The 26,223-nt window shown below is 45.2% G+C and overlaps 2 protein-coding genes and 2 long non-coding RNA genes across 18 annotated transcripts in view; 2 read left to right on the forward strand and 2 right to left on the reverse strand.

The window, feature by feature from the left end:
• The window catches only part of LOC145532294 (uncharacterized), a 74,682-nt gene extending 62,869 nt beyond the window's left edge, over window positions 1–11,813 (reverse strand). The window contains exons 1-2 of the long non-coding RNA XR_014073133.1: window positions 10,848–11,813; window positions 8,798–8,876 (exon numbers count right to left, since the gene is read on the reverse strand). This is a non-coding gene — a long non-coding RNA (uncharacterized LOC145532294). The remainder of the gene's footprint in view (window positions 1–8,797; window positions 8,877–10,847) is intronic.
• Window positions 11,814–11,843: 30 nt separating this feature from the next.
• Window positions 11,844–17,505, forward strand: SRSF6 (serine and arginine rich splicing factor 6). 3 transcript variants are annotated; one of them, XM_081556997.1, is made up of 6 exons: window positions 11,844–12,092; window positions 12,320–12,468; window positions 13,759–13,883; window positions 14,027–14,235; window positions 14,509–14,592; window positions 14,697–17,505. In XM_081556997.1, the coding sequence occupies exons 1-6, from the start codon at window positions 11,986–11,988 to the stop codon at window positions 15,058–15,060; spliced, it is 1,038 nt and encodes a 345-aa protein (XP_081413123.1). In that variant the 5' UTR covers window positions 11,844–11,985; the 3' UTR covers window positions 15,061–17,505. The 3 variants fall into 3 exon arrangements, with proteins under 3 accessions (XP_081413123.1, XP_081413124.1, XP_081413125.1); XM_081556998.1 differs by having other exon boundaries at window positions 13,768–13,883; XM_081556999.1 differs by having other exon boundaries at window positions 13,768–13,883; window positions 14,027–14,211.
• A 2,912-nt stretch (window positions 17,506–20,417) lies between these two features.
• On the reverse strand, window positions 20,418–22,377 carry LOC145532298 (uncharacterized). Its single transcript, XR_014073137.1, has 2 exons — window positions 21,504–22,377; window positions 20,418–20,787 (listed from the first exon to the last, which is right to left on the reverse strand). It is a non-coding gene; the product is annotated as an uncharacterized LOC145532298 (long non-coding RNA).
• A 1,636-nt stretch (window positions 22,378–24,013) lies between these two features.
• L3MBTL1 (L3MBTL histone methyl-lysine binding protein 1) overlaps window positions 24,014–26,223 on the forward strand; it is a 48,165-nt gene continuing 45,955 nt past the window's right edge. For all 13 annotated transcript variants that reach the window (XR_014073131.1, XM_081556976.1, XM_081556981.1 and 10 more), the window contains exon 1: window positions 24,014–24,343. The gene's annotated coding sequence lies outside the window, so the exon portion shown is untranslated. The remainder of the gene's footprint in view (window positions 24,344–26,223) is intronic.

The raw sequence follows: 26,223 nt of genomic DNA on the forward strand, positions 1-26,223 counted from the left end.
AAGACATATATACCTGCTTAGGTTTTAGTTTGCTTACATAGGGCACCAAAGAGTTAGAGCCGCTTCAGCTTGACAGTGTTCCTTGCTTAATTAATTTCACACTCTCTTCACTACACTCTGCCTGTAGCAGAAAGTGGATTTCTCCTAATGGCCTATTAAAGGGAGACACCGCAGGAGACAGCACCCCCATCAGGCGTGGAGGGCCAGGGCTCATTTTTGGCAGGATGAGTAGGAAGTTCAGGTATGTGGAGCGAGGTGCAGCAGGGCAATGAGGGGAGGCTTAACCTAGGCTCTCTGGAAACAATACAGATGGTCGAAAGCACCTGATGGTCTTGGTCTTGTTGCGTGTCTTTTTTTTTTAAATCATTTTTATTGATATATGTGTGTTTGTGTGTGTGCGTGTATATGTGTGTTAGTTGCTCAGTCATGTCCGACTCTGTGACCCCATGGGCTATAGCCCACCAGGCTCTTCTGTCCATGGGATTTTCCAAGCAAGAATACTGGAGCGGGTTGCCATTCTCTTTTCTAGGGAATCTTCCCGACCCAGGGATTGAACACAGGTTTCCGGCATTGCAGGAAGATTCTTTACAATCTGAGCCACCAGGGAAGCCCTATTATTGACATACAATTTATATACAATCAAATACACCCATTTTAAGCATCCACTTCAATGAGTTTTGGTAAATGTATATATTTATGTTCATACCACCACAATCACGACACAGAACATTTCCCTCACTCCAAAAAGTTCCTTCCTACCTCTCTGCAGTCAGTCCTCAACTTCAAACACCAGCCCCCTAAAACCACTGATCTGCTTCCTGTCCCTTTAGTTCTGCCTTTTCCAGAATATCATATAAGTGAACTCACACAGCATGCAGATGTGTGAGTCTGGCTCCTTCCATAAACCATGACACATTAATCCACGTTGTTCCTTTTTATTGCTGAGTAGTATTCTATTTTGTGAATCCGTTTGCCCATTCACCTGGGCTGTCTTTAGTCTGGGGCTATTATGGATGGAGTTGCTGTTTACATTTAGTACGAGATTTTCCTGGCTTTTGCAAAGATTTTTGTTTATTTAATTACCAAGTAACACGTGAATACACTCCTCCTTTCGTCGAAATAATAAGTAGGGTCAAAAGGAGGACTCCCTTGCACCTTGCCCTGGCAATGCTGCTCAACCTTGAACATGCACACAAATATGCTGAGGAATCTTGTTAAAATGCCTGTTATGATTCAGTAGGTCTGGAGTGGAGTCTGAGATTCTGCATGTCTAACAAGTTCTCGGGGAATGCTGATGGGAGGGAGATCCACAGACCATGCCTTGGGTAGTAAGACCCCAGGCCAGTATTTCCCAAGCATGGTCACTTGACCATGTGGTTTACAATCACACAGGAGGATGTTAAAATGCAGATTCCCAGGCCCTGCCCCTCCCCCACTGACCCCATCTCTGAGGATACAGCCTGCATAGCTTTGAGTTGAAATCGTGCTCACCAGTGTCCAAAGATCACTGCTTTGGGACTGGTTTTTGGAGGGCCTGACTGATCTGTCTTGACCCTGCTTATGTCGCCTGAGCCCTGCACAATGCCAGGACCATGCAAAACGCCTTTTAAAAGACTTACTTCCCCTCCCTCTGCTGGGAGGTGGGTTTCATGCCCTGGGCACACCCCTGGATGCTTTCCAACAGATTTCACTCAGCTTTTCTGCCCTACAACATTAGAGGGCCATCATATGACGCAGCTTTTGCTGCCAGGATAAGAGCTGTAGTGACAAGCATGAGCACTGACAAGGCATTCAGGAATAAACTTCAGTTTAAATTTGTCCAAATAATAGCAACAGTGGAACTAATGATGGGGAAAATGTCTGCAAACTGAGCTCAGTGCCAGGTGGAAGAACAAAAACCTTCATGCAGCAGCCTTGGGGAATATCTGCAAGGGGACTCTGACAGGCTTGGAGCCCACGGCACTGGATGAAGTCTACTGTGGGTTCTGTAGTGATTCTCCTCAGATTTCGTCCCTAGCCTGGTGCTCTTCACCTGACACATGGCCAACTTGCATCTTCCTCATCAGCACTTCTGTCTCCCGGCTGCCCCAGGAATTGGAGCATTGATTCTGCGTCCACCTGCCCAGAAGCCCTGGATTTCCATCCTACCACCTTCCCTGCTTCCATTCGCAAGCACTGATTGCCACAGTGGGCTGTTCCAGGAGCTTCTTGATGCCACTTTGGTTCCACGCAGAAGGAGAGGCAGGGCTGAGTGAGGAATCAGACAGCAGCCACCATTTGTGCCAATAGGGGCCACAGCTCTTAACTGGCCCAGAGAACACTGTGGCCACAGCAGTAATGGGAAGGTTCAGACAAACCCGGGGGGCAAGCTTGAATCTGAGGGTAGCGTCTGAATGAGGGTCACAAATGAGTCTCAATACATGAACATTCAGCAGCCAAGGTGACAAATGGACTTGAAAGTAGCTCCGGGAAGGTTTTGGGGGAAACTGTAGACATTTAGCCAAAAGACAGGATGTGAACAGGAAGATGGTCTGCATGCTGCCCCCAAACATTTGAAAGACCTACGTGTGGGAAACAGGTGTGGTTACTTAATAGCCACAGGGGCACACTCAGGACCAGAAGGTAGACAATTCAAGAGAGCGATTTTTTTTTCACTATCTGTAAAGAATTTAATCACAGTGTGAGATGCCCTAGAATGGACTTAGCTGCCTAGTTAAGCAGTGAACTCTCCATCAGGAGAGGTGTTCAAGTCAGGGCCAGAAAACCTCTGGGTAAATAAGGGTTTGACAATTAGAAGGTTTGGATTCAGAGACCTTTTAAGATCTATCACTGAGCTTCGTGAGGCACAGATGAAGCAGCAGGTGGAATTTGTCTAATACTGTAATAGCAAATAGCCACCAGGTGGCGACAGAGCCATATCGTCCCGGCCAAGGAGCAACACAGAAAGCTAACTGAGAGCAAACATTCAAATTGACATTCATGGGCAAAATCTATGAATCAAATCCTCAGTAGATCTTTGGTCCCCAGCAGGACCTGGGGGCTCCGGGTCAAGGAAGTTATAATCTTTTTTGAGAGAGGTAACCTTTTTTTTTTCTTCCACTGAAGTACCACACACGTAAAGCAAGGTACAGAAATCATAAGCATGCAGAGTCATGAATTCTCACCAATAGAGCACACCCTTATAACTAGCACCTAAATCAAGAAAAAATATGGCTACAGCCCCAGAAGCCTGTCTAGTCACTCCCACAGACCCTATACCCGATTTCTAACACCATAATCTAGTTTTGTTTTTCAGTTTCACGTACGCTGAATTATATAGTATGGATTCCCATGGAGTCTTAGAGGGTTACATCATTGTGAGAGCCACTAATTTTGCTGTGTATGGTTGTGATTCCTTTCTTGTTGCTGTGTAGTATGAATGTAGTAGTATGCTCTGTAGCGTGAATAAACCACAATTTATTTGTTCATTCTCCAGTCAATGGTATCTGAGTGATTTCTTATTTGGGGGCTACTACATGTTATGCTACTATGAATTTCTAGCACATTCCCTAAGGAGAGCATATGTACATGGTTCTGTAGAGTATATAATTGTTAGGTCATGGGGTAAACACTAGCAGCTTTCACCTTTAGTAGACACTATCAACCAGTTTTTTTAAAGCAACAGTATTAATTTGCATTCCTACTGACAATATGTAAGAATTTTGGTAGCTCCGTAGCCACCCCAGCCTTCTTTCTCTGTCTAGATAAGTTTGGGTGGAGGAAGTGTGGGATACTTATAGCTATAAAAAACCTAGACAACATATTAAAAAGCAGAGACATCACTTTGCTGACAAAGGTCCATAAAGTCAAAGCTATAGTTTTTCTAGTAGTCATGTGTGAGTTGGACCATAAGGCTGAGCACAGAAGAATTGATGCTTTCAAATTGTGGTGCTGGAGATGACTCTTGAGAGTCCCTTGGAAAGCAAAGAGATCAAATCAGTCAATCCTAAAGGAAATCAACCCTAAATAATCACTGTAAGGATTGTTGCTGAAGCTCCAATAATTTGGCCACCTGAGGCAAAAAGCTGACTCATTGGCCCCTCAATGCCAACTCAAAGCCCCTGATGCTGGGAAAAATTGAAGGCAAAAGGAGAAGTGGGCGGCAGAGAATGAGATGGTTAGATAGCATCATCGACTCAATGGGCATGAATTTCAGCAAACTCTGGGAGATAGTAGAGGACAGAGGAGGCTGGTGTGCTGTAGTCCGTGAGGTCACAAAAAGTTTGGACACGATTTAGTGACTGAACAAGAAGGACAACAACACACCTTTTACCCTCAGATGAGACTATCTGGGCAGCATGAGTGGGTGAGCACGAGCCAGGAAGAGGAAGATTCTGTCCCATCAGATGTCCTGATGAGCCCTTCAGAGCATAGGTGTCTGCTGAATGAAGAGCCTCACTTCACAGGCTCTGAACAATTACCAGACTAAGCACCTACTGTGGGCCTGTCACTTTCCTTTATGCTGGGGATAGAGCAGTAAAGAGACAGACAACATTCCCACTCTAATGACACATATGCTCTAGTGGGGGTGGGGAGAGAGTAAATAAACACATGTCACATGGTGAAAGTTTGATATTGTTGTTGAATCGCTAAGGCATGTCCAATTCTTTGTGACTCCACAGACGGTAGCCCACCAGGCTCCTCTGTCCACAGGATTTCCCAGGCAAGAATACTGGAGGGGGTTGCCATTTCCTTCTCCAGGGCATCTTTCCAAACCAGGGATTGAACTTGAGTCTCCTGCATTGCAGGCGGATTATTTACCACTGAGCTTAATAAAGAAAAATAAAAGAAGGTAAAAAAATATACTGTGCAGGAAGGGATGCTGTTTTTTTACGTACATATATTTATTTATCCATCTATTTGGCTATGTTGAATCTTAGTTGTGGCACCAGGATCTTCATTGTGTAATGCAGGATCTTTTGTTTATCAGTTCATGGACTCTCTGGACTTCCCTGGTGCCTCAGACGGTAAAGCATCTGCCTACAATCCGGGAGACCAGGGTTCAATCCCTAGGTTGGGAAGATCTCCTGGAGAAGGAAAGGGCAACCACTCCACTGTTCTTGCCTGGAAAATCCCATGGACAGAGGAACCTGGTAGGCTACAGTCCACAGGGTCGCAAAGAGTTGGACATGACTAAGCGACTTCACTTTCTTTCTCTTTCATGGACTCTCTAGTTGTGGCCCTTAGGCTTAGTTGCTCGGTGGCATGTGGAATCAGTTGCTTCCCAGCAGTGGGAATATCAGTTCCCCTCACCAGGGCTCCAATCCATGTCCCCTGCATTGCAGGGGCGATTCTTAACCACTGGACAAGCAGGGAAGTCCAGGATGCTGTTTTGAAATGGGTGATCACAGCATCACCTCACATATGTTAAAACTGCCGCTGGGTCGCTAAGTCATGTCTCACTTTGCAACCCCATGGACTGCAGCACACCACACCTGTTAAAATGGCTATGATCAAAAAGTGAAGATGTGGGGAAAAGGGAAACCTTGTGCACTGTTGGTGGGAGTGTAAATTGGTGCAGCCACTATGGAAAACAATCTAGGATCTTCAAAATATTAAAAATATTGCTATTGTGTAATCCAGCAATTCTACTTCAAGGTATACCGTGTATCCAAAAGAAAAGAGAAGCTATTTCAAAGGATATCTGTACTCACTTGTTCACTGCAGCATTATTCACAGTAGCTGACACATGGAAACAACTTAAATGTAAGTCAACAAAGGAATGGATAAAAAACACTTGGGGGATATGATATATATACACACACAGTGAAATGTTATTCAGTCATGAAAAAGAAGAAAACCCTGCCTTTGCTACAACATCAGTGGACCTTGAGGGCACTATACTAAGTGAAATGTGAGATAGAGAAAGACCAATGTTCTTACTTACACACAGAATTCAAAAAAGTTGAACTCAAAAAACAGAATAGAAGAGTGGTTGCCTGGGGCTGGCGAGTGGGAGAAATTGGAAGATGTAGGTCAAAAGGTACAAACTCCCAGCTGTAAGATGAATAAGCTCTGGGAATCTCATATACAACATGGTGACTATATTAATAATATTGTATTAACAACTTGAAAGTTGTCAAGAGAGTAGATCTTAAAAATCATCACCACATACACATTCCAAAAATGGTTATTATGTGAGGGGAATGGAGGTGAGGGGTGTTAACTAACCTTACTGTGGTAATTATTCTGCAATATATACATGTATCAAATCATCACACTGTACATTTTAAATTTACATGTTATATGTCAATACTATCTCAATAAAGCTGGGAAAAAATAAAATAAAATGTGTGGTTAGAGAAGTGACTCTGTGATTTTGAGCACACACAGAAAGTGAGGAAACCATCAGAAAAGACAGCTCTAAAAACTGGGAGATGGTCAATGCAAAGGCTCATGTGGTAGGTGGGTACTTAGCACATTCAAGGCACAGGAAGAAGCAAGTGGGAGGAGGAGTAAGGAATGGTAGGAGAGCATTAGGAGGGAAATGATTGGGTAGGACCCATCTCCGAGAATGACCAAAGACAACTACAAACCCAACCCTTATAGACATGTATGTTCATATATAGGATTGAGGCATCTTTACAAATACCTAACTAGGGTCAGAGGTAGGCAGACTTTACGTGAAGAACCTGCAAGTAGGCTTTCTGGGCAGTCTCTGCTATTCAATACTGCTGTTGTGACTTAAGAGCAGACAATAGGTAAGTGGGTGTTGCTGTGCTTCAAAAGAACTTTATTTATAAAACTCAAAGGCAGGCCTGCTTGGGCCCGGGGCCATAGTTTGCCACATTCACTCCACTTCACCCTCTTGCGTTGTCAAAATCCATTCAAAAGTACAGCCTCTGGTATATAAAATTTTCAAACAAAAGACAGCAAAACCTGTCAGAAACCAGCTTATATCACTTTGAATCACATGGATGCTTGGGAAATACTTTTGGTTTCCAGCTAAGTATGTTAAGAATTCCCATTGGATTTAAAACCACGACAACTATGCCCTATTCCAGATTGTACTTTACAATTTCCGTAATCACTGTGGATGGCGACTGCAGCCATGAAATTAGAAGACCATTGGTTCTTGGCAGGAAAACTATGGCAAACCTAGACAGCGTGTTAAAAAGCAAAGATATCACTTTGCTGACAAAGGTTCATATAGTCAATTCTATGGTCTTTCCATCCAACTTCCCTTGTAGCTCAGTCAGTAAAGAGTCTGCCTGCAATGCAGGAGATCCAGGTTCAATCCCTGGGTGGGGAGAAGGAAATGGCTACCCACTCCAGTATGCTTGCCAGGAGAAGTCAATGGACAGAGGAGTCTGGCAGGCTACAGTCCATGGGGTGGCAAGAGCCGGACACGACTTAGCAACTAAAGCACCATGGTCTTTCCAGTAGTCATGTACAGATGTGAGAGTTGGACCATAAAGAAGGCAAAGGACCAAAGAATTGATGCTTTCAAACTGTGGTGTTGGAGAAGACTCTTGAGAGTCCCTTAGACAGCAAGGAGATCAAAGCAGTCAATCCTAAAGGAAATCAACCCTGAATACACTTTGGAAGGACTGATGCTGAAGTTGAAGCTCCAATACTTTGGCCACCTGATGTGAACAGCTGACTCATTGGAAAAGACCCTGATCCTGGGAAAGACTGAAGGCAGAAGGAGAAGAGGGTGACAGAAGATGAGATGATTGGATGGCATCACCAATTCAATGGACATGAACTTGGGCAAATTCCTGGAGTTGGTGATGGACAGGGAAGCCTGGCATGCTGCAGTCCACAGGGTCGTGAAGAGTGGGACACGACTTGATGACTGAACAACAACAATCATGGATTTGAAGTTATTAACTCTCTTCTGGATCAGATTGCGGCTCCTCTCTCCCTCTCTTGCTGACAGATTTCCTCTCTTGCTGACAGGCACTCCACAACTTTTAAATGAGCAGTGATCTTTATCTGCCACCATGATTATAGACACTTCAGACACTGCCAAATGCTGTACATCCATCATTTCTCCTTTGAGTTGTTCTTTCAAAACATCAACAGAAGTAAGTTAGATTATCAGCAAGACTCCACAGAATGCTGCTGGCCCAACACTCCCTTCAAAAATGATATTTGAGACCCTTTCCTCTTAGGCAATTTAAACTTTTTGTTAAGAGTAACCACTGGGGAGGAATTCCCTGGTGGTCCAGTGGTTAGGACTCTACTTCCATTGCAAGGGGCAATTGATCCCTGTTATGTAGGAGATAGATGGGCTCCATATTATAGACATTTACAGCTGGCCTCCTATTTACATTTCATAGGGCAGGAAGACATGGGCTTCAGGCAGGATACTACAACAGCCTTTCCTGAGACAAGAGCTCACATTCCCTATTTGTGGGTGAACAATTCAACGCTTGGTGAATTCGGCTTCACAATGATAGGAAGAGCTGACATTGAAGGATCAAAATGCAATGTCGCTATGAACACTTGGCTGTCACAAGCCAGTTATCCCTGTGGTAACTCTTCTGACACTTCCTGCTTAAAACCCCAAAGATCAGAAGGATTGTGAGGCCCCCCTTTCAATGTCTGTTTGTACTGAAAATCAAGATCAAGGGAGCTTTAGCCCTTCTGCTCCACAGGAGGTTTCTGTTCTCCCTAAGCTCACCTTAGGACACCTGCGTTACCATTTGACAGGTGTACCGCCCCAATCAAACTCCCCACCTGGCACTGTCCCTTGACGCCAGAAGTGAGAACCCCTTTGGGCTTACCACCACCCCCATTCCCAACAACTCACCGAGTCAGTGAAAAAATGATCAGACAAGAGCTAGGTGGGCTTCAGTTAAGGCATTTACAATCCGCCTTCTGTTTGCCCTCTGAAATGGAAGTAACAACAGAAACAGGGTAAATAACCAGTGTTTGCTCTTGTAAACACCTTACAGTAATAGTCATGGCAAGGACAAAGAGGGGCAAAACCCTGTTTGAGTAAAGGATTAAGGATGAGGCTTCCCTGGTAGCTGATGGTAAAGAATCCACCTGTCAATGTGGGAGACAGGGGTTTGATCCTTGATCTGGGAAGATCCCACATGCTGGGGAGCAACTGAGCCCATGTGTCAACAGAAGCCACTGCAATGAGAAGCCTGTGTACTGCAAATAGAGTAGCCTCTGCTCGCCACAGCTATAGAAAAGCCTGCTCCGCAACACAGATCCAGCACAGCCAAAAATTGAAAAATAAATTTTTTAAAAAAATGATTAACAGGTCTCCCGTCTCCTCTTCTTTTGGGACAAGGGAGACACTACACAGCACAGAAAGGCTCCTTGTGGGTCAAAAGTCAGGAGGTAATGACAAACCAAGCTCCCAGAAGCCTTTACTTCCGAGATTCATGTTGGCTGACGGGTGTGTGTGCACCCAAGGGATGGTCCCAGGGTAGGTCAGGTGTGGAAAAAGAAACAGGTAATTGGCCTGAAGGAAGACAAAGGCCCAGAAGAACTGCCCTATATAAATCTCTTAACTGCCTCTTTACTGCACTCCTCCTCACTAGGGAGGACACCCACACTTTTTCTCTCCAAGTGTGCATCTCTGCCTTGCTTCTGTCTTAACTAAACAAACCGTTTCTCTAGGTCATCTTCCACTCATTGTGCTATGTCTCTAATAATAAACTTTGTACCTGCATTTACAGTTTCTGCCTCCGGGTGATAAATGCATTTTTCACTGGGGCAAAGATCCAGGGGGGAAACAGCTTCTAGCCTCTAGCCCTCACTGGTCTGGTGGCTAGGATTTCTGGTTTTCATCCCAGCTACCCAGGTTCAATTCCTGGGCAGGGAATTAAGATCTCATTTCATGCCATCGCTCACTGCCCCCTCACCGAGATCACCTGGTTAGGGAACTAAGATCCTGCAGGTCCCAGTGTGGCCAAAAAAAAAACAAAAAAAAAGAGTAGTCCCTGGGCTCTGGAGAAAAGGAGGTGAGGGAGAGGAGGACATATCAGCTGCATCTTTCTCTGCACAAATGAACTGCAAGGAGAGAAGAGGTGACACCCTACGTCCCATATGCATCTTAGTTCAGAGTGAGGTGTCATCTCTTGCCAATAATGAACTTTTGGACGGCTTATGGGATATTAGTTCCCGGACCAGGGATTGAACCTGGGCCCTAAGGCAGTGGAAGTGTGGAGTCCTAACCACTCGACTTCCAGGGGATTCCCAGCCAACAATGAATTTCAACAAACTTCAAAATACTGACAATTCAATGAGTGAAAAAAGTTATCTCATTAATTTTCCTTTCCCCAATTACTATATTCCACACACACAAAATTTTTACGATCCACCTATATAATTTATCTAACTTTAAGCACAGTGTAACCTCTACCACCAGATGCCAGTTATTAACACTTCCCCTCCCCAAGTCGTGACAACCGACAGACTCTCAGACTTTGCCAAATGCCCCCGTGGGGGGAGGGAGAGAGAAAAATCATTGCCTTTAAACGGAAACTGTAGAAGATCAAGGCTGCCCCACTGGAATACACGGAGATATCTTAACAGCCAGTATTAACCCCATGATGCCCTTTTCCCTCAGCTTGTATTACACCTTGCCCTCCGACCCTTCTTCCCACTTTTCTAGTCACTTCTTACCAGCATCTTTCCCTGCACTTAAGTTTCAGAGAACTCCAGGGTCTTCTCATCTCCCCTTAAACTTACTTCTCTGGGGTTTAAATAGTATTTCTAGTGATAAACTCCAAAATGTGCGTTTCTGCCACATAGATAAAATACCCTTCAAATCAACGTGTGGGATTGGGGAGGGATCGCGTTGGGACAACGGACGCTCCACTGAGGGAAGGAAATGAGCGTACCTCTGTGGGAGGGCTGTCAGGTCTTGCTCAACTGTGTTGGGCCAGAGGTCTTGGCCCTGCCTCCCTTTGTCAATGCCTACAGCAAGCGGGCTTCCCAGGTGGTGCTAGTGGTGGAGAACTCGCCTGCCAATGCAGGAACCGCAGAAGACGCGGGTTCCATCCCTGGGTAGGGAAGATCCCCTGGAGGAGGACATGGCAAACCACCCCCGTATTCCTGCCTGGAGAATCCCATGGACCGAGGAGCCTGGCAGGCTACAGTCCATAGGGTCGCACAGAGTCGAACACGACTGAAGCAACTTAGGAAGCACAGCGATCGTGGGATTGCCATGTATACTTCAATCTACAGGTGACTCCAGGTGTCAGAGCTCCAAAAGAAGACTCCTGGAAGGAGAGTTGGACATACTGTGAGGCAGTGAAGTGAGCCCTCAATGGCGGCTGTGGGGCCACGAAGAATAGAAGCCAGCAGGGCTGTGAACCCCGGTACGGGTCCCCACGACCTCGGAGCAGAAACCTCCTATGCTGTGAAAAAGGGCACTTAACCCACTGACTAGGCGCCTTCCACACCAGCGGAGCGTGAGCCCAACGATCCGCGAAGAAACTTCGAGCCTCGTTTTGAGGGACCAATCAGAGATAGGGAGGCCTATTATGACAACCTCCAGAACCAATGAAAAAAGGGGATTCTCCGGGACGGCCTCCCCAGCGCCCGTCCTCAAGAGCTAGCATGGAGAAAGTTTTTTTTTTTTTTAAAGCACAAATTGGAAAACAAGTCCTCGGCTGGAGACAGAATGTGACGTTGACAAAAATGTGTGGGAAAAAATTCGGTGAGCGGGTAAAACCTCACTTCCCCGAAACTTGGCGGGCTGAGGAACAGCAAGTCACGCTCGAGCGCCGCGCTCCGCGCTCCAGAGCGGGAGAGTACGTGCAGCGCGCTGACGTCACACGCCAGGCACCGCCCCCCTACCGCCCGCCCTTATAGCGTAGCCCAGGCGCGCGCGCACCATTGTGTGGCTGGACTCGGCCGCCGCTGTGGTGTGAGGTGCGTGTCCGGGCTCTCGCCGTCACCGCACCCGCACCGCGGCTACTGCCGTGCGGTCCGCCGTTCGACCGCCAGCCCTCGGGCCCCTTGCCCGCTGTGGACATGCCGCGCGTCTACATAGGACGCCTGAGCTACAACGTCCGGGAGAAGGACATCCAGCGCTTTTTCAGTGGCTATGGCCGCCTTCTCGAAATAGACCTTAAAAATGGGTGAGTCGGGCCCCGGGAGCCCGCGTCCGCCTGCAGCGCCCCGGGCCTGCGGCGGCAGGGCGCGTCTGAGGGAGAAGACGGTCAAGGCCGCGGCGCCGCGTGGCAGGGCCGCCAAGATGGCGGCGGCGCGGAGCCGCGGGAGCGCGCGGGGGCCGGGGGCCGCGCGCGCTTGCGCGCCCTCGGCTTAACGACGCCCATCGGTCTCCGGCCCTCGCGCCGCCCCCTAGGTACGGCTTCGTGGAGTTCGAGGACTCCCGCGACGCCGACGACGCCGTTTACGAGCTGAACGGCAAGGAGCTGTGCGGCGAGCGCGTGATCGTGGAGCACGCCCGCGGCCCGCGCCGGGATCGCGACGGCTACAGCTACGGAAGCCGCAGTGAGTTCCACCCCCGCGCGCTCCGCCTCCTTGGGACCCCGGGGGGTGGGCGCAGGCTTAGGGGGGGCGGGGTGGGGCCTCCCAGCCGGGCAGGCGAGGTGGCCGCGGCCGTTTGACTCGGGTGCTCCCGGGGCTCGCTGCCTTCACGCCCGCCCGGGAAGACACGGGACGCCGGAGCGCGGGGACTGGGTGGTGGGTTTTGCCTAGGCAGGGTTTGGGTGTTTGGGGGCGGGGATTGCCAAGTCGGGAGGGAGTGTCTTGTTGGGCCCCTGTCAGCACTGTCGTGGGCTCTACTTACGGAGGAAGTGAGGGGTGGCTGTATTTGTTGTATCCCCTCAACTTGCCTGTCAGTGCATTAGTTAGAAATGTGAATGACTTAGCGTAGAAGTTTGGGACTGATTGGGGTGGAGGTGGGGGCGGGGCGGGGAATGAGGTGGGGTTTTAAGCGTAGGTTTTAGCTTTACGAAAATTGACGGGGGCCAAAGAAAATATATTTATAAGTAATGTGGTTTTATACCACAGAGGAGATCTAAATGAGCCTTATTCTGTATTTGCACTAGTTGGGGCATGTTATTGGGAGGAGGGGGGGATTGGTTATGTTAAATGTTTGATGTTGAAATTGTTGCATGTTGAATTCAAACTTTTTAACAAGTCCTTGATGTTTCAATTTGAAAGTGACCAATGGGGCTGAGGCTGTGTCCACTGAGGCTAAGATGACTGCCTTTCCTGATTGGCCTTGGCTTTTCCATACATTGTGTGACCCTTGCCCTATGACCCTTTGGCTGACCTTACCGGAAGCCATGACGACAGCAGCCTTTTGCCATTAGACGCAGGGTGATGGTGAGGATTCCAAGGGTTAGACAAAACTGGTTAATCTGAACTAGGTGACTGTTACCTTGCGTGTTTTGTGGCCAAACCACCACCAAAAACCTCACACTGTGATGTAAGTACTTAGTGTAACTAGTAAACATTTTTGTAAAATGTAGAAATGCATGTAATCAGTTAAGTTTTATATTTTACAATGTTCTGTAAAATAAAACTTAGCGAGGTAAATTGAATAAAGGAGCAGTCACTCTCTAACAGAATGTAGGAGAAGTTAGTTGGTTTTAGTCTGTTTTGACTTGCCCTTAATTTAATTTATGGCAAATCATAACTGTATCGAAGGTTTAGCAGTGTAATAGCAAAGTCCTACTCCAGTAAATAAAAGTTGTTATGTTTGTACTAACTTTCAAAAACATTATGCATGTCTGTCATTGCAAAGCACCTAATTGTTCTCTTCGCATGATAAAGGTGGTGGAGGTGGATACAGCAGTCGGAGAACCTCTGGCAGAGACAAATATGGACCACCTGTACGCACAGAATTCAGACTTATTGTAGAAAATCTTTCTAGTCGTTGCAGTTGGCAAGATTTAAAGGTAAGTGCTATAATTTGGGATAAAAATGATTTGATTTAATGTTTAAAAGATAAGTTTTTGTGTTCTTTTATATCTGAGAATCAAATACAGCAAACCTTTTTTCTTTAGATTTCTGGGAATGACCAGTCATATTGCTCTTTTAGGATTTCATGAGACAAGCAGGTGAAGTAACCTATGCAGATGCTCACAAAGAACGCACAAATGAAGGTGTCATTGAGTTTCGCTCCTACTCTGACATGAAGCGTGCTTTGGATAAACTGGATGGTACAGAAATCAATGGGAGAAATATTAGACTCATTGAAGATAAGCCACGAACAAGCCATAGGCGGTCTTATTCTGGAAGCAGATCTAGGTAATTTATTGAAGGATGTGGGGGGAGACAATATTTGCCACAAACAAAAGAAAATTCAAACAGTGATATTTCAATTATTGATGAATTGAAATTAGGTCAGCTTTTAGTTTCTTTTGTTATTGGCATTGTTGGGTTCCTTTTTAAATGTTTTGATACTAGATTTAATTTGTAGTGAGCACTTAAGGAGTTTTATTGTTGGCTTGTCTGTATAAATTGTTCGTTCGTGTTGAGGTGTCTTGAGATGAAAATTTATCACCACATTTCTTGTTACAGGTCACGATCTAGAAGAAGGTCACGAAGTAGAAGTCGTAGGAGCAGCCGCAGTAGATCTCGAAGTATCTCAAAAAGTCGCTCCCGGTAAGTGTGTTCTTGAGTGTTTTTCTGAATAACTTACTTTGTTTATAGAGTGCTTGTGTGTTCTGGCAAGGTACTGAAAAAAAAATCTGGCTTTTTTTGTCTAGATCCAGGTCTCGGAGCAAAGGTCGGTCACGGTCCCGTTCCAAAGGCAGGAAATCGAGATCAAAAAGCAAATCTAAACCCAAGTCTGATCGGGGCTCACGTTCACGCTCTCGGAGCAGATCGAAGGATGAGTATGAGAAATCTCGAAGCAGGTCTCGTTCTCGATCTCGTTCTCCCAAAGAAAATGGAAAAGGTGATATAAAGTCCAAATCTAGATCAAGGAGCCAATCCCGTTCCAATTCACCCCTACCTGCTCCACCCTCAAAGGCCCGTTCTGTGTCCCCTCCACCAAAAAGAGCTTCAAGATCCCATTCTAGATCTCGTTCAAAGTCAAGGTCACGATCCAGATCAAGTTCCAGAGATTAACCCAGAACTCTCCATTCTTGCACACTATTACGGAACACTTTCCTACTTGCTTAGTCAGTTACTCTTTCATGTTTCTACTTGGCCTCTTCTGCAAGAAGAAACCTCCCAAAACGGGCACACACAGAAATTGGATCTATAGCCAAATTTGATGAAAAAGATGAGGTTCTAAAGAAATGGCATGAAGTCAAAGATCCTCTCCCTTCTTTGTAGAATTAAGATAACTTTGATTTTATAGCTTTTGAGCTAAAATAACTTTTGTAAAGATTAAGCTCATTTAGTTGTTTTTTTTTTTTAAGTATTTCAGCAGGATCTGCTGGAGGGGTTTTGTTATTGTTATATTTGTTTGCTTAATTTTAAATTAACCTTTTCAGGCTTTGAATACTTAAGGCTTTAGAGGGAGAACCCAATTTTCAATTATGTTGGCTTTTTATAAAGCTTGAGTTATGTAAGATTTCAATAAAAGTTTGCTACCAAGATGATTGCCTTACTTGAATAGGTCACTCTTAAATTTCTTGAGATACTGATAATCTATCTGTGGAAACGATGTAAATTCTACTTAAGTGTAAAACAAGGCAAGTCTCAGATGCAATAAGTTTGGATACGTTATTTTGTGCTGTTAATCAAATTTGCCAAAGTCATTTGGCCCCTTAAATAGGTTTAAGTTAAAAATAAAAGATTTTGTAGTGGACCTGTTATACAGTTTTGCCTAAGTTAATAGCTTTTTTAAATGTTCTTTAAATTGGTTGAACTCAAAATAGTAGTTACAATACTTGGGATCTCATCTAGCCTGGTAATCCCACTTTCTGAAAGTGATCGTTGTAATTAGTGTTTTGTAAGGGTTAGGTTCCATGATCTTTACTGTTTGTTATGTAAAAACAGAAGTAACCTTTCTTTGATCAGAAATTTAGTATGTTATTCAAAATGGAAAAGCAAATATTGTGTTTTCTACTGGAAAATCCTTAATATTAACAGGCACTTAACAGATCATTTGGTGAATCAGTTACCATTTAAAGCAAAATTCTACCTAACAGTCACCTTTTTGTAGTTAGTGGGGTTCTGTAATAATTGGTTAGATCATCCTTATGAACTTTATGTGGTTGGCTTGGAAAAAACTTAAATGAGTTAAACCCTAGTACTTCATCATAAAGTGTAATAAATACTGTGGAAACCAAATTATAATCTGCAAATTTGTAGGAGTTACTAGGTTACAATTAGTCCTTATGTTCATAAGCCTAGTTAGTCGAAATTGCAGTTTGAGAAATGAATTACCTTATATATCTCTGTTCAGGTTCATTAAGGTAATTTCATTTTAAAAACCATTCATTAATCTTAGTCTGAAATCGGGCTGTGGGTTGTTTGGCTCAGCTTTAACATCTTTCTGGGAGCTGTCAGTGTATAAGATGTCAAGGGCTGGGTAGTGTTAGGGTAGGGTGTGATGGATACCGTCATTTTGAGAAATTTCTGGGCTTCCTGTTATGAAATCTTAGAGTCTAATCTTAGGAACATAGTGCCCCAAAAGGTTGTTGCTTCTTTGACGGCCTTATTTTCTTCAATGCTTTTGATATTTTTAAAAATATTAATAAGAAATACAGTTTGTTTTTGTTTCCCCATAGAGACCTTGGATTTTGAGGAAAAAACTGGTATCTGTAATTATAGTTCATTGTTTTGCCTGTTTGAAAGAACAAAAGTTGTGACTGCGGCATAAAGAGGCAAGTCTCTACTGCCTTTCAAAATGTGTTTAAGGACAAGTTACTTTTAAGATTGGCTTTGACCAAAGTTCTCTTGTTTTCAGGGAAAGAACAAAAGCTTTTAAAACCACAGCCTTTTAAAGTGAAGGAGGGGGGAATACTACAATATACAATTAGACTTTCTAAAAGTATGCAGCATCCTTCAACTGGGCTTTCTTATGTTATGACATCACAGGGTAACAGGCAGGTTTGTCTACCCTTGTTAGCTGCCACCCCCGCAGGTGGGTAATTGTATAGGTAAATGCCTGCACCCATAAGAATTTAATAGCAAAGACCAGTTTATTAAAACTCTAGTTCCTATTCCACGCCTGTGGACCCCCATCATTGGACATGCTAAACCACTGTTTATATATAAATATTGGCCCACTTTGAGTTGACCAATAAAATGTTTAGTTCCTTGCTAACTTAAGTAGAATCTGAGTCTGCAACTTGCCACATCTTTACCTGTGGCTAGATGGGAGTGTTAAACTGGTAGAGAGCAGAATAGAAGTGTGATAACTTGGATACCCCCTTTCTTTTACCTGATAGTGTGTTAACATGCCATAGTGCCTTTATGGCCAGTTTGAGTCTTTCCTGCCCTGTGACTTAACGTTCCACTCCTGTGTTGTTACCATCTTTTCTCTTGGTATCTTCTTTCTCCGACCTTGTTAACCTATTTTGTGCTTTATTGCCTCAATAAAATGTTCACTGAGGGAAAGGCTTGATTTGAGTTTATTGTGTATTCCCACTTAGTATCAGATATTTGGCAAATATCTGATACTTGGTTTTTTTGAATCGGAGTTGCTGTTATCAAGTTTGTTTCTTTCCTGACTTGAATATGAGAAAAGGACTTTTCAGCTCCTCAGAAACATGAGGTTAGGACCAACATAGTATTAATGGATGGTTTATCATGGGCTTCCTTTGTGGCTCAGCTGGTAGAGAATCCGCTTGCAATGCAGGAGACCTGGGTTCAATCCCTGGTTTGGGAAGATCCTCTGGAGAAGGGAAAGGCTACCCACTCCAGTATTCTGGCCTGGAGAAGTCCATGAGGTCACAGTCGGACACGACTGAGCGACTTTGATCAGCATCATCATATCTGGGGCAAGCCGTTGACCTTCATGCCTCAGTGTCATCCACAGTGGTGTAGGGATAACCTCATGGGTTGTGAAGATGAAAGGTTAATACATGAAAAGTATTTAGATTAGCACCATAATAAATAATTGATGTTATGAAGGACTAAACATGCTAAATCTTTTGTATTCAACTAAGTCTTTAGATTTCACACAAAATTGACCTCCTTTTATCTTGTAGCAGTTTGAACATTTTCTGTGATAATTACCCAGATAAACTAGGAAACTCAGTCATCTTTTTCCAAGTCCTCAACCTAATTTCACTTTTATTTACCTTTCAGAAAATGTTTTCTGACTTCAGTTTTTGTGGTTGTGTGCAATTTTAGTCTTGTGAAAATGGAATGTTTTGTAAAGTATCTCTCTTTTAGCGTCCACTTGCTAAGGTAGCCTCCCAAGTGGCGCAAGTGGTAAAGAGCCTGCTTGTCAATGCAGGAGACATGAGAGACAAGGGTTCGATCCCTGGGTCAGGAAGATCCCCTGGAGTGGGGAATGGCTATCCACTCCAATATTTTTGCCTGGAGAATCCCTTGAACAGAGGAGCCTGGCGGGCTACAGACTGTAGGGTCACAAAGAATCAGACACAACTGAAGGGACTTAGCATGCATGCACTAAGGTAGCTGCTTCTATCACACTGTATTTACCCAGGCTAATCCATCAGTAATGCCTATGTGCTTCAATAAGCAGTTCATACCATGAGTGTGTTCTGCAGCTCACTTTTACTTAGAGTAGTACAGAGATCTGCCAGTCTTAAATGGTGCACTACCATGGAGTGGATATATAAGAATTTTTTTCCGTGCCAACTAGAAGTAATATTTTGGTTCATAAGATCCTTCATAAAATGAAAATGTGTATTTTAGAGCTCTTAAAACATTTTAGCACTTAGTAATCCCCAGTTTACACTAAAGTTTTTCTTTTTTGGTAGAGCTGTGCAGCTTGAGGATCTCAGTTGTCCAGCCAGGGATAAAACCCAAACCCTTGGCACTAAAAGTGTGGAGTCCTAACCACTGAACTGCCTGGGAATTCTCTAAATTCTGAGCTTTTTGAAGCAGCAACCACATCTTGAACTTTGTGTCCCTGAAACCATATATGCTTCCATTAATTGAAAGGATGAGTAGGTACACTAGTGTTTTGTAGTTGGTCTTCTAGATCCTAAGTAGCTTGCTTAGATTTGCCTGTTGCAAATTCACAGATGGGCCCCAGTGTAGTAATTAATTAGAGTGATTAACTTAAAGTGAATAGAAAGAAATGGTTCAGAAATCGGAAAGTGAATACAAATGGGTTATAAACAGTAAATTCCATCCTTGACCCCTTGAAGGAAGTTAGGATTACTAGTTTTTTGAGATCATTACTGTGGAAATTATGGTATTTGTATGGGAATTTGTTAATAGGCAGGATTTAAATCCTGGTTCAGTTCCCAACAGCCCTAAAGTGTTTAAAAAAACAAACGCCTATTTCAGATATTCAGTTCCTCTTAGTGAAAAGCACGGAAGAAGCCTGAATGAGCAGGCTTCTTTTGACAAAGTTTCAAACCTAGGGAAAATTTGCACTGTAGTACAAAAAGTTATATTCCTTTTGCCATTTACCAATAATACTTCATTTTACTTACACTGTTCCTGAGTCCTCTGAAAGGTAAGTTAGAGACATCTGTTTTATTCTTAAAACTTTGTGTATTTCCAGGGACATTCTCATATTAACTACAGTGTCTACTTATCAAAACCAGGAAATTAGCTTTGATATAATCTTGTCTTTTCCACTATGTTTTGTCAGTTGTCCCAGTAATGTCCTTTATATATATTTCCACTGGCCTAGGATCATTTGCTCCTTTTTGTTGTCATGACTGCAGTTTCCTTTAAACTGAAACAGGTCCTCAACCTTTCTTGACCTTGTCATTTTTGAAGAGTAAAGGATGATTATTTCGTAGAAGTTTTCTCAATTTGGGTTTGTCTTATGTCTCCTCATGATTGCATTTTTGGCAGAAATATCACAAGAATGCGATTGTCTTCAGTATATCATATCTAGTAGCACCTTGTAATAATAACCTGAGTCACTTATATAAAGTCACTTTTTCCCTTTATAATCTGTAATTTGTGGGAGGTAACTAGAGCCTATTAAATATCCAGTTCCTTTCAAACTGTCACCCACTGTTAACATTTGTTGATTTTCTAAGTTCTGTTCATTGGCATTTAACTAAGGTGGTGCTTTCTGTATGGGGTAGCCTTAAAGGTCAGGAGAAAGGGGGTGTTTGGTTTTTAAGGGGAAATGGAGTCATTTTGGAGTCTGAGAAAGTTGCTGAAGAGAGAGCTTAAACTACATCAGTTTGTACTTAATAGCTGTGAAAGTAGGACAGTGGTTCTTCTGGCCAAGGGCCAAAAGGAGCTGGAGTTAACTTTTACATAGATGAGAGGAACATGCAATAGAAAGCAAGCTGTGTCCTCAGCTATAAAACGGTGCCTTCTAATACTGTAGGCAGTAAATGCTATTTTCAGGGCATTTGGCACAGTCACTTGGAAATAGTAGCTGCTTTTATTGTAAAACATCCCAGGGACTTGCCTGGGGTCCAGTGATTGAAAATCCATCTTTCAATGCGGGGACATGGGTTTTATCCTTGGTCAGGGAAGTAGGATCACAGGCCATGGGACCCACAAGTCACAGTTAGAGGCCCAGCTCAACCAACAGTGGTTAGGACTCTGTGCTTTCACTGCCAAGTGAAAAATCCTACAACCAGGAATACCCAGCGAGGGATCACTTAAATTTGAAGGAGAGGGACTTCTGGTTGTCCAGTGGTAAGAATCTGCCTGCCAATGCAAGGGACACGGGTTCGATCTCTGGTCCAGGAAGGTTCCACGTGCTGTAAGGTAGCTAAGCCAGCACTGCAACAAGAGAAGCCACTGCAGTAAGAAACCTGCGCACCACAACGAAGAGTAGCCCCCACTCAGTAGAACTAGAGAAGTCCCACAGGCAGCAGTGATGACCTAGCATAGCCAAAAATTACAACTAAAAAGTAAATTTGAAGGAAAGATAAAAGAGTTTTAGGGATAACCAAAAGATAAAAGTTCAGCATCACCATTTTGGATTTCTGACTTCCAGAACTAAAAGGTAATAAATTTGTATTTTAAGCCACTTTGCAACAGTTAAAGACTAATAAGCTTAATTCAGAGGTTCTTTTCCCCCATTGGGTTTTCAGCAGCAGCATGAGACATGAATTCTATCAAATGTGTTGAGAACGAAAGTCAGATATTTAGCTGGGTTGGAGTAACTGAAATAGCTGAGACTGGCCCACACAGAGACAAATTTTTCTAGTGCTTGCAACTAAATATAAATCTTGTCAGTCTCAATTCTTTGGAAAGCATACACCCATACACGTATGTCCAGGGGGAAAGCAGGACCTGAAGCTAATTATATTTGGAAACTTGGACCTCCTCTGCCTTTTCCACCGTGGGACCCCCAACTATATAATCTGGCCATCAAGGGTGTCCAGTCTTTATACAACAGGTTCAGTTTCAACTCCCAGTACTGCACGAACCCAAGGTCCCATCTCCCATCAATATTTTGTGTGATGAAACCCAAATCCCTGTCTAATAACCACCTTCAGGACGAGAGACGTCAGGTCACCCCCTGGTTCCTCTGTTTCCATCTTTTGTTTCTGGCTCCTGCTGATTTCTCTTCTTGCAAATTCAGCCATAAATTTACTCTTTTTTTCTTCTTGGCTTTCCTGCATCCTGCTTGTAATATTTTATCCAGGATTTGGGTGTGTTCATGCTAGAAAGTGCTCCCTATTAGCAAAATGTGCCATACCGCTGGAACTAGAAGTGTTTTCCTACTTATAAAAAGGGTGCATTTTGATTTTCCTAAAATACATGGACTGTCCCAACAGTGAATGAAAATCTGTAGGAACAGAAAGGTGTGGGCTGCTCACTAGCAATAGTTTTCTCTCTGCTTCTGTTCACCAATATTTAAAATAACTCGAGGTCCATCCACTCTTGACTGTAGACTTTCAACTCTAAATATTCACTGGAAGGACTGATGCTGAAGCGCCAATACTTTGGCCATCTGATGCGAAGAGCCAACATTGAAAAAGACACTAATGCTGGGAAAGATTGAGGGCAAGAGGGAGAAGAGGGCAATGGAGTATGAGATGGTTGGATGGCATCACCAACTCAGCAGACATGCTATGCTATGCTATGCTATGCTATGCTAAGTCGCTTCAGTCGTGTCCGACTCTGCGACCCCATAGACGGCAGCTCACCAGGCTCCGCCGTCTCTAGGATTCTCCAGGCAAGAATACTGGAGTGGGTTGCCGTTTCTTTCTCCAGTGCATGAAAGGGAAAGGTGAAAGTGAAGTCGCTCAGTCGTGTCCGACTCTTAGCGACCCCATGGACTGTAGCCTACCAGGCTCCTCCATCCATGGGATTTTCCAGGCAAGAGTACTGGAGTGGGGTGCCATTGCCTTCTCCGCAACAGACATGGGTTTGAGCAAACTCCAGAAGATAGTGAAGAACAGGGAACCCTGGCGTGCTGCAGTCTATGAGGTTGCAAAGAGTCATAGATGACTTAGCAACTGAACAACAGTCCACTTTTGGGTAGGGAGTTAACTTGAAAATACTGAAGGCTATTAAAACTTGTAGAAGATGGGGTTGTCACTTGAGGGAAGAATAGGACTTCATCACTTTCTCTTGAGGGCAGACTGGACCAGCAGAGCCAGCTATGGTTACATTAGAGGTAGAACCTTCCCCAAACACATCTACTTGGAGGAACTCTCCATCCCTGAATGTGTTCAAGGAAGCAAGCCCACCAGAAGTATCAAGACCACCAAAAGACTGTTAAGGAGCAGAAAATATATCGTCAACTCAGACCTGCATTCTTTGTTTACTCCTACATCCCACTGGCTCAGATTCCATTAGTCCAAAAGGTACATTCCTTATTGAGAAGCTATGTGTTTGTGTGGTCCCATCACTTTGTTTTAAACTTCTGAATACCTAAAACCTTTTGGAATCCAGAGCAAGCACAGTCTGGGTAAAGATGAAAGAAAAAAATGAGTGGATGGGGGTGTATGTTGGTGTGTATTAAGAGACTTCCATTGTTATGGCAACCAGCATCCTCAACTGATGCAATCCTGTTCCCAATAATACGAGTATTAATTAAAATTTGACACTGCAGTGAGGAAGAACACATGTAATGCGTTGGTGTAGCAACCGGAATACAGTCTGCATAAATTTAAACCTGAGGATCACAACAATTTGTGGAATTTGCCTACAATTAATTAGGAACCCTTTTCTCCTCTGCACTGGAGGTTGAACCTGGTGGCCTGACCTTTGGCCGTGACCTTAGGCCAGATGGACTTCAATATCCTGTTCTGTAAGAGATTAAGTCACTGTGAGGGAGTGGACACAACTCCAGACTGTACCAGGATCCTTGTTTTCCTCTGCATGCGGTCCATCAGTCAGTCAACAGACAGACATTGAGCACCCACTGCGTGTCCAGCTCTGTACTAGGTGCTAGGGAATCTCCTAGATTATCCTGTTTCCTTCCGTTTTAGAGCTTGCAGTCTCAACCTCTCAATTACACAAATGTACGTGAAGTCATAGCTGCCATATGTTTAAGAAGTGTTCTGTGCTATAAGAACCAATAACGGAGATTTGATTAGTTAGATTAGCTAAGGAAACTGAAGCACAGAGAAGCAACGATTTGCTCAGGACAACACCATCACAGTAACCCATTCAAAAAACAACAAACAAAAACCCTTTTCGGTGAAGTAGGTGATAGTCTTTACAAATAGAAAAATGGAGGACCAGGAGGATTAAGTGACGCGCCCCAGGTCACACCACCAGCCAATAATAGCAATGGGGTCAGGTTATCCAAACTCGGGCGCCGCTGATGCTTTCCTTTAGGCTATGAGGGCCAGGAACGGAACCGCACCTCGCAGGAGGCTCCTTTCTTCTGGTGGCATGGCCCTCCCTTCACCCTCCCTGAGATGGTTTTCAGATGTTCCTTGGCTCACCTATCTCGGGTGAGGAGCAGGCTCCGAGGGAAGGCGTTGGACAGCGAAGCGACCCAGCCGGGGTGCGCGCCGGGAGCGCAACTTCGCTTTTTGTCACTGACCACTGAGTTCAGGGGCCCACCAGGCTCTCCCGGCTCCGTGGTCCCCATTGTGTGCTGCTAGCTGTGAGGTAAGGAGTTGGGGGCCGGGAGAACCTCGACCCGCCTCGCCCGCGCAACAATCTAGCCCCGGAGTTAAAGGACACTAGGCCCACGCAGCCGTGGCCTGGCAAGAGGGCTCCCGGCCCGCGCTCCCCAAACCTGCTCTGCCCGCGGTTTGCGCCCCGCGTCCTGCAAGAAGGCGGGCCCGCCCCCCTGTGCGCGCAGGCGCGCGCCGCGCGGGGCTCGGACCGAAGCTCGGCGCTGGGCGGCCGCACGCGGGCCTTGCAGGTAAGGACCCCGGGGTACGAGGCGCCGCGGCGTCCGGCCCCGCCCCGCACGGCTGTGCTGGGGCCTAGGGCCCCGGGCGTTGCTCCTCCCGAGCGCGAGGCGGGGTGCACGGGCCCGGGAGGACGCTCGGGGAGCCGGCGTGCAAGGGGATCTGGGCGGTCGCGGGGCTCGAGGGAGAGGCGAGCGCGTCTGCCGTGCTGCTGCTGGAGGCGATCCAGAGGGTGGGGAGGGTGGCGGCTTGGTTTTTAGAGAAAGGCAATCAATTAAGAGTTGTTCATTAATAAAAGAGAGGGCGTGGAGGGCGGGGGTTTGGTTTTCTTAGGAAATGGGTCATTTGGCAAACTTTCTCTTTCCTACTGTTAATTTCCAATTTTTATAACGGAAAATTGCATTATTGTTATTTGTTTGCCATAAAGGGAAAGAATAAAAAAAGAATTCCGCCATTTTGGCGTTTTAAAAAGTAACCGTTCTGCGGTGCTGGCGGATCAGTGACCGCACCGCCCGCCGCCGTCTACACCAGTCCCTGGAGGACTCTGAAGGCGGGCAGCGGTCCCAATCTTGGAGCCCGCATCTATCTCTCCTGCGTTCCAGCCGCAGCTGCAGCGGGGGGGGGGGGGGGGGGGGGGGGCGACGCCCCAAGTTTGAGGCGCTGAGTCTTGCAGGAGCTCTGTGTGTCGGGGGTTATCTGTCTGGGGCGATAGCGCCCCACCTTCCACACCTAGAGTGAGAGCGTTTATTGAGCGTCTGTTGTATACGAGGCCTTGATGGGGAAAGGGTAGGAGAAGTCTTGGCAGATAGACCAAGAGAAAATAAACACGGACATATTCACTAAGTAAATATTTATTGAGCATCTGCTATGTGCCAGATACCAAGTTGGGTTGGGGATCCAACGATTGTTTTAGGCCGGGTTCCCTGGAAAAAAGACTCTGAGAAGGTTTGAGTGTAGATGTATTAGGATACCCTTGGTGTTATCACCTGGGCAGGGCAGTTGGGCGGAGAACGTTGAACTGCTGATGTAGTCTTAACAGAGGCCTCCGCCTGTCCCAAAGGAAGTTCTGGAGGGGAGTTGGCTCTGCTGAAATGCCCCAGACAGAGGCAAGGGGGCGAGGCCTTTATACCTCGGGTCCAGGAGAGGTCACTTGGGCTAGGCAGCTCCTAGCTGAGGGCAATTCAGAGGAGTTGACAGCTGAGGGCTGCCAGTGACAACCTTCACTGTATCCCCTCCTCTTCCAGACTCTGAGAGACACAGAAGGAGGAAATAGTATTCTAGCCCTTAGGGCAAGAATGTCTAAGCCATTTATGGGTTTCAGAAATCTGTGTTTCTTATGTTATTGACCACTCTTTACTCCCACCTCTTTTTCTTTCTTTTTAAAAATATTTATTTTTTTGGTTGCACTAGGTTTTAGTTATGGCACGCAGGGTCTTTAGCTGGGGCATGTGAACTATTTAGTTGCATTTGTGTGGGATCTAGTTCCCTGACCAGGGCTCAAACCCGGGCCTCCTGAATTGGGAGCATGGAGGTCTTAGCCACTGGGCCACCAGAGAAGTCCCCCCATCTCTCATTCATTCATTCATTGACTATTTGTGAGTGCAGTCTCTGGATCAGGCTCTTTAATGCTTTGTTCTGTCTCGTGGAAGAGAGACAAGTTAATGCATAGATAGACTGGTGGAGTAGAGCACAGCAGAGAGAGCTGTGTGTTAACTTTGTTTGGGGGGGACGTGGATTCTGGGCCTTTCAGAAAAGAGGTATCACTCAAGCTAGATCTTGAAGGATGATCAAGAATTTTCCAGACATAAGGGATGTGGAAATGGACCAAGCAGAAGAATCAGCATGTGCAGAGGCCACAAAACTGGTACTCTGAAAGTATAAGCAGATTGCA

This window comes from Giraffa tippelskirchi, chromosome 13 (assembly GCF_054371585.1).
Source record: "Giraffa tippelskirchi isolate mGirTip1 chromosome 13, T2T-mGirTip1v1.2.pri, whole genome shotgun sequence".
Lineage (NCBI taxonomy): Eukaryota > Metazoa > Chordata > Mammalia > Artiodactyla > Giraffidae > Giraffa > Giraffa tippelskirchi.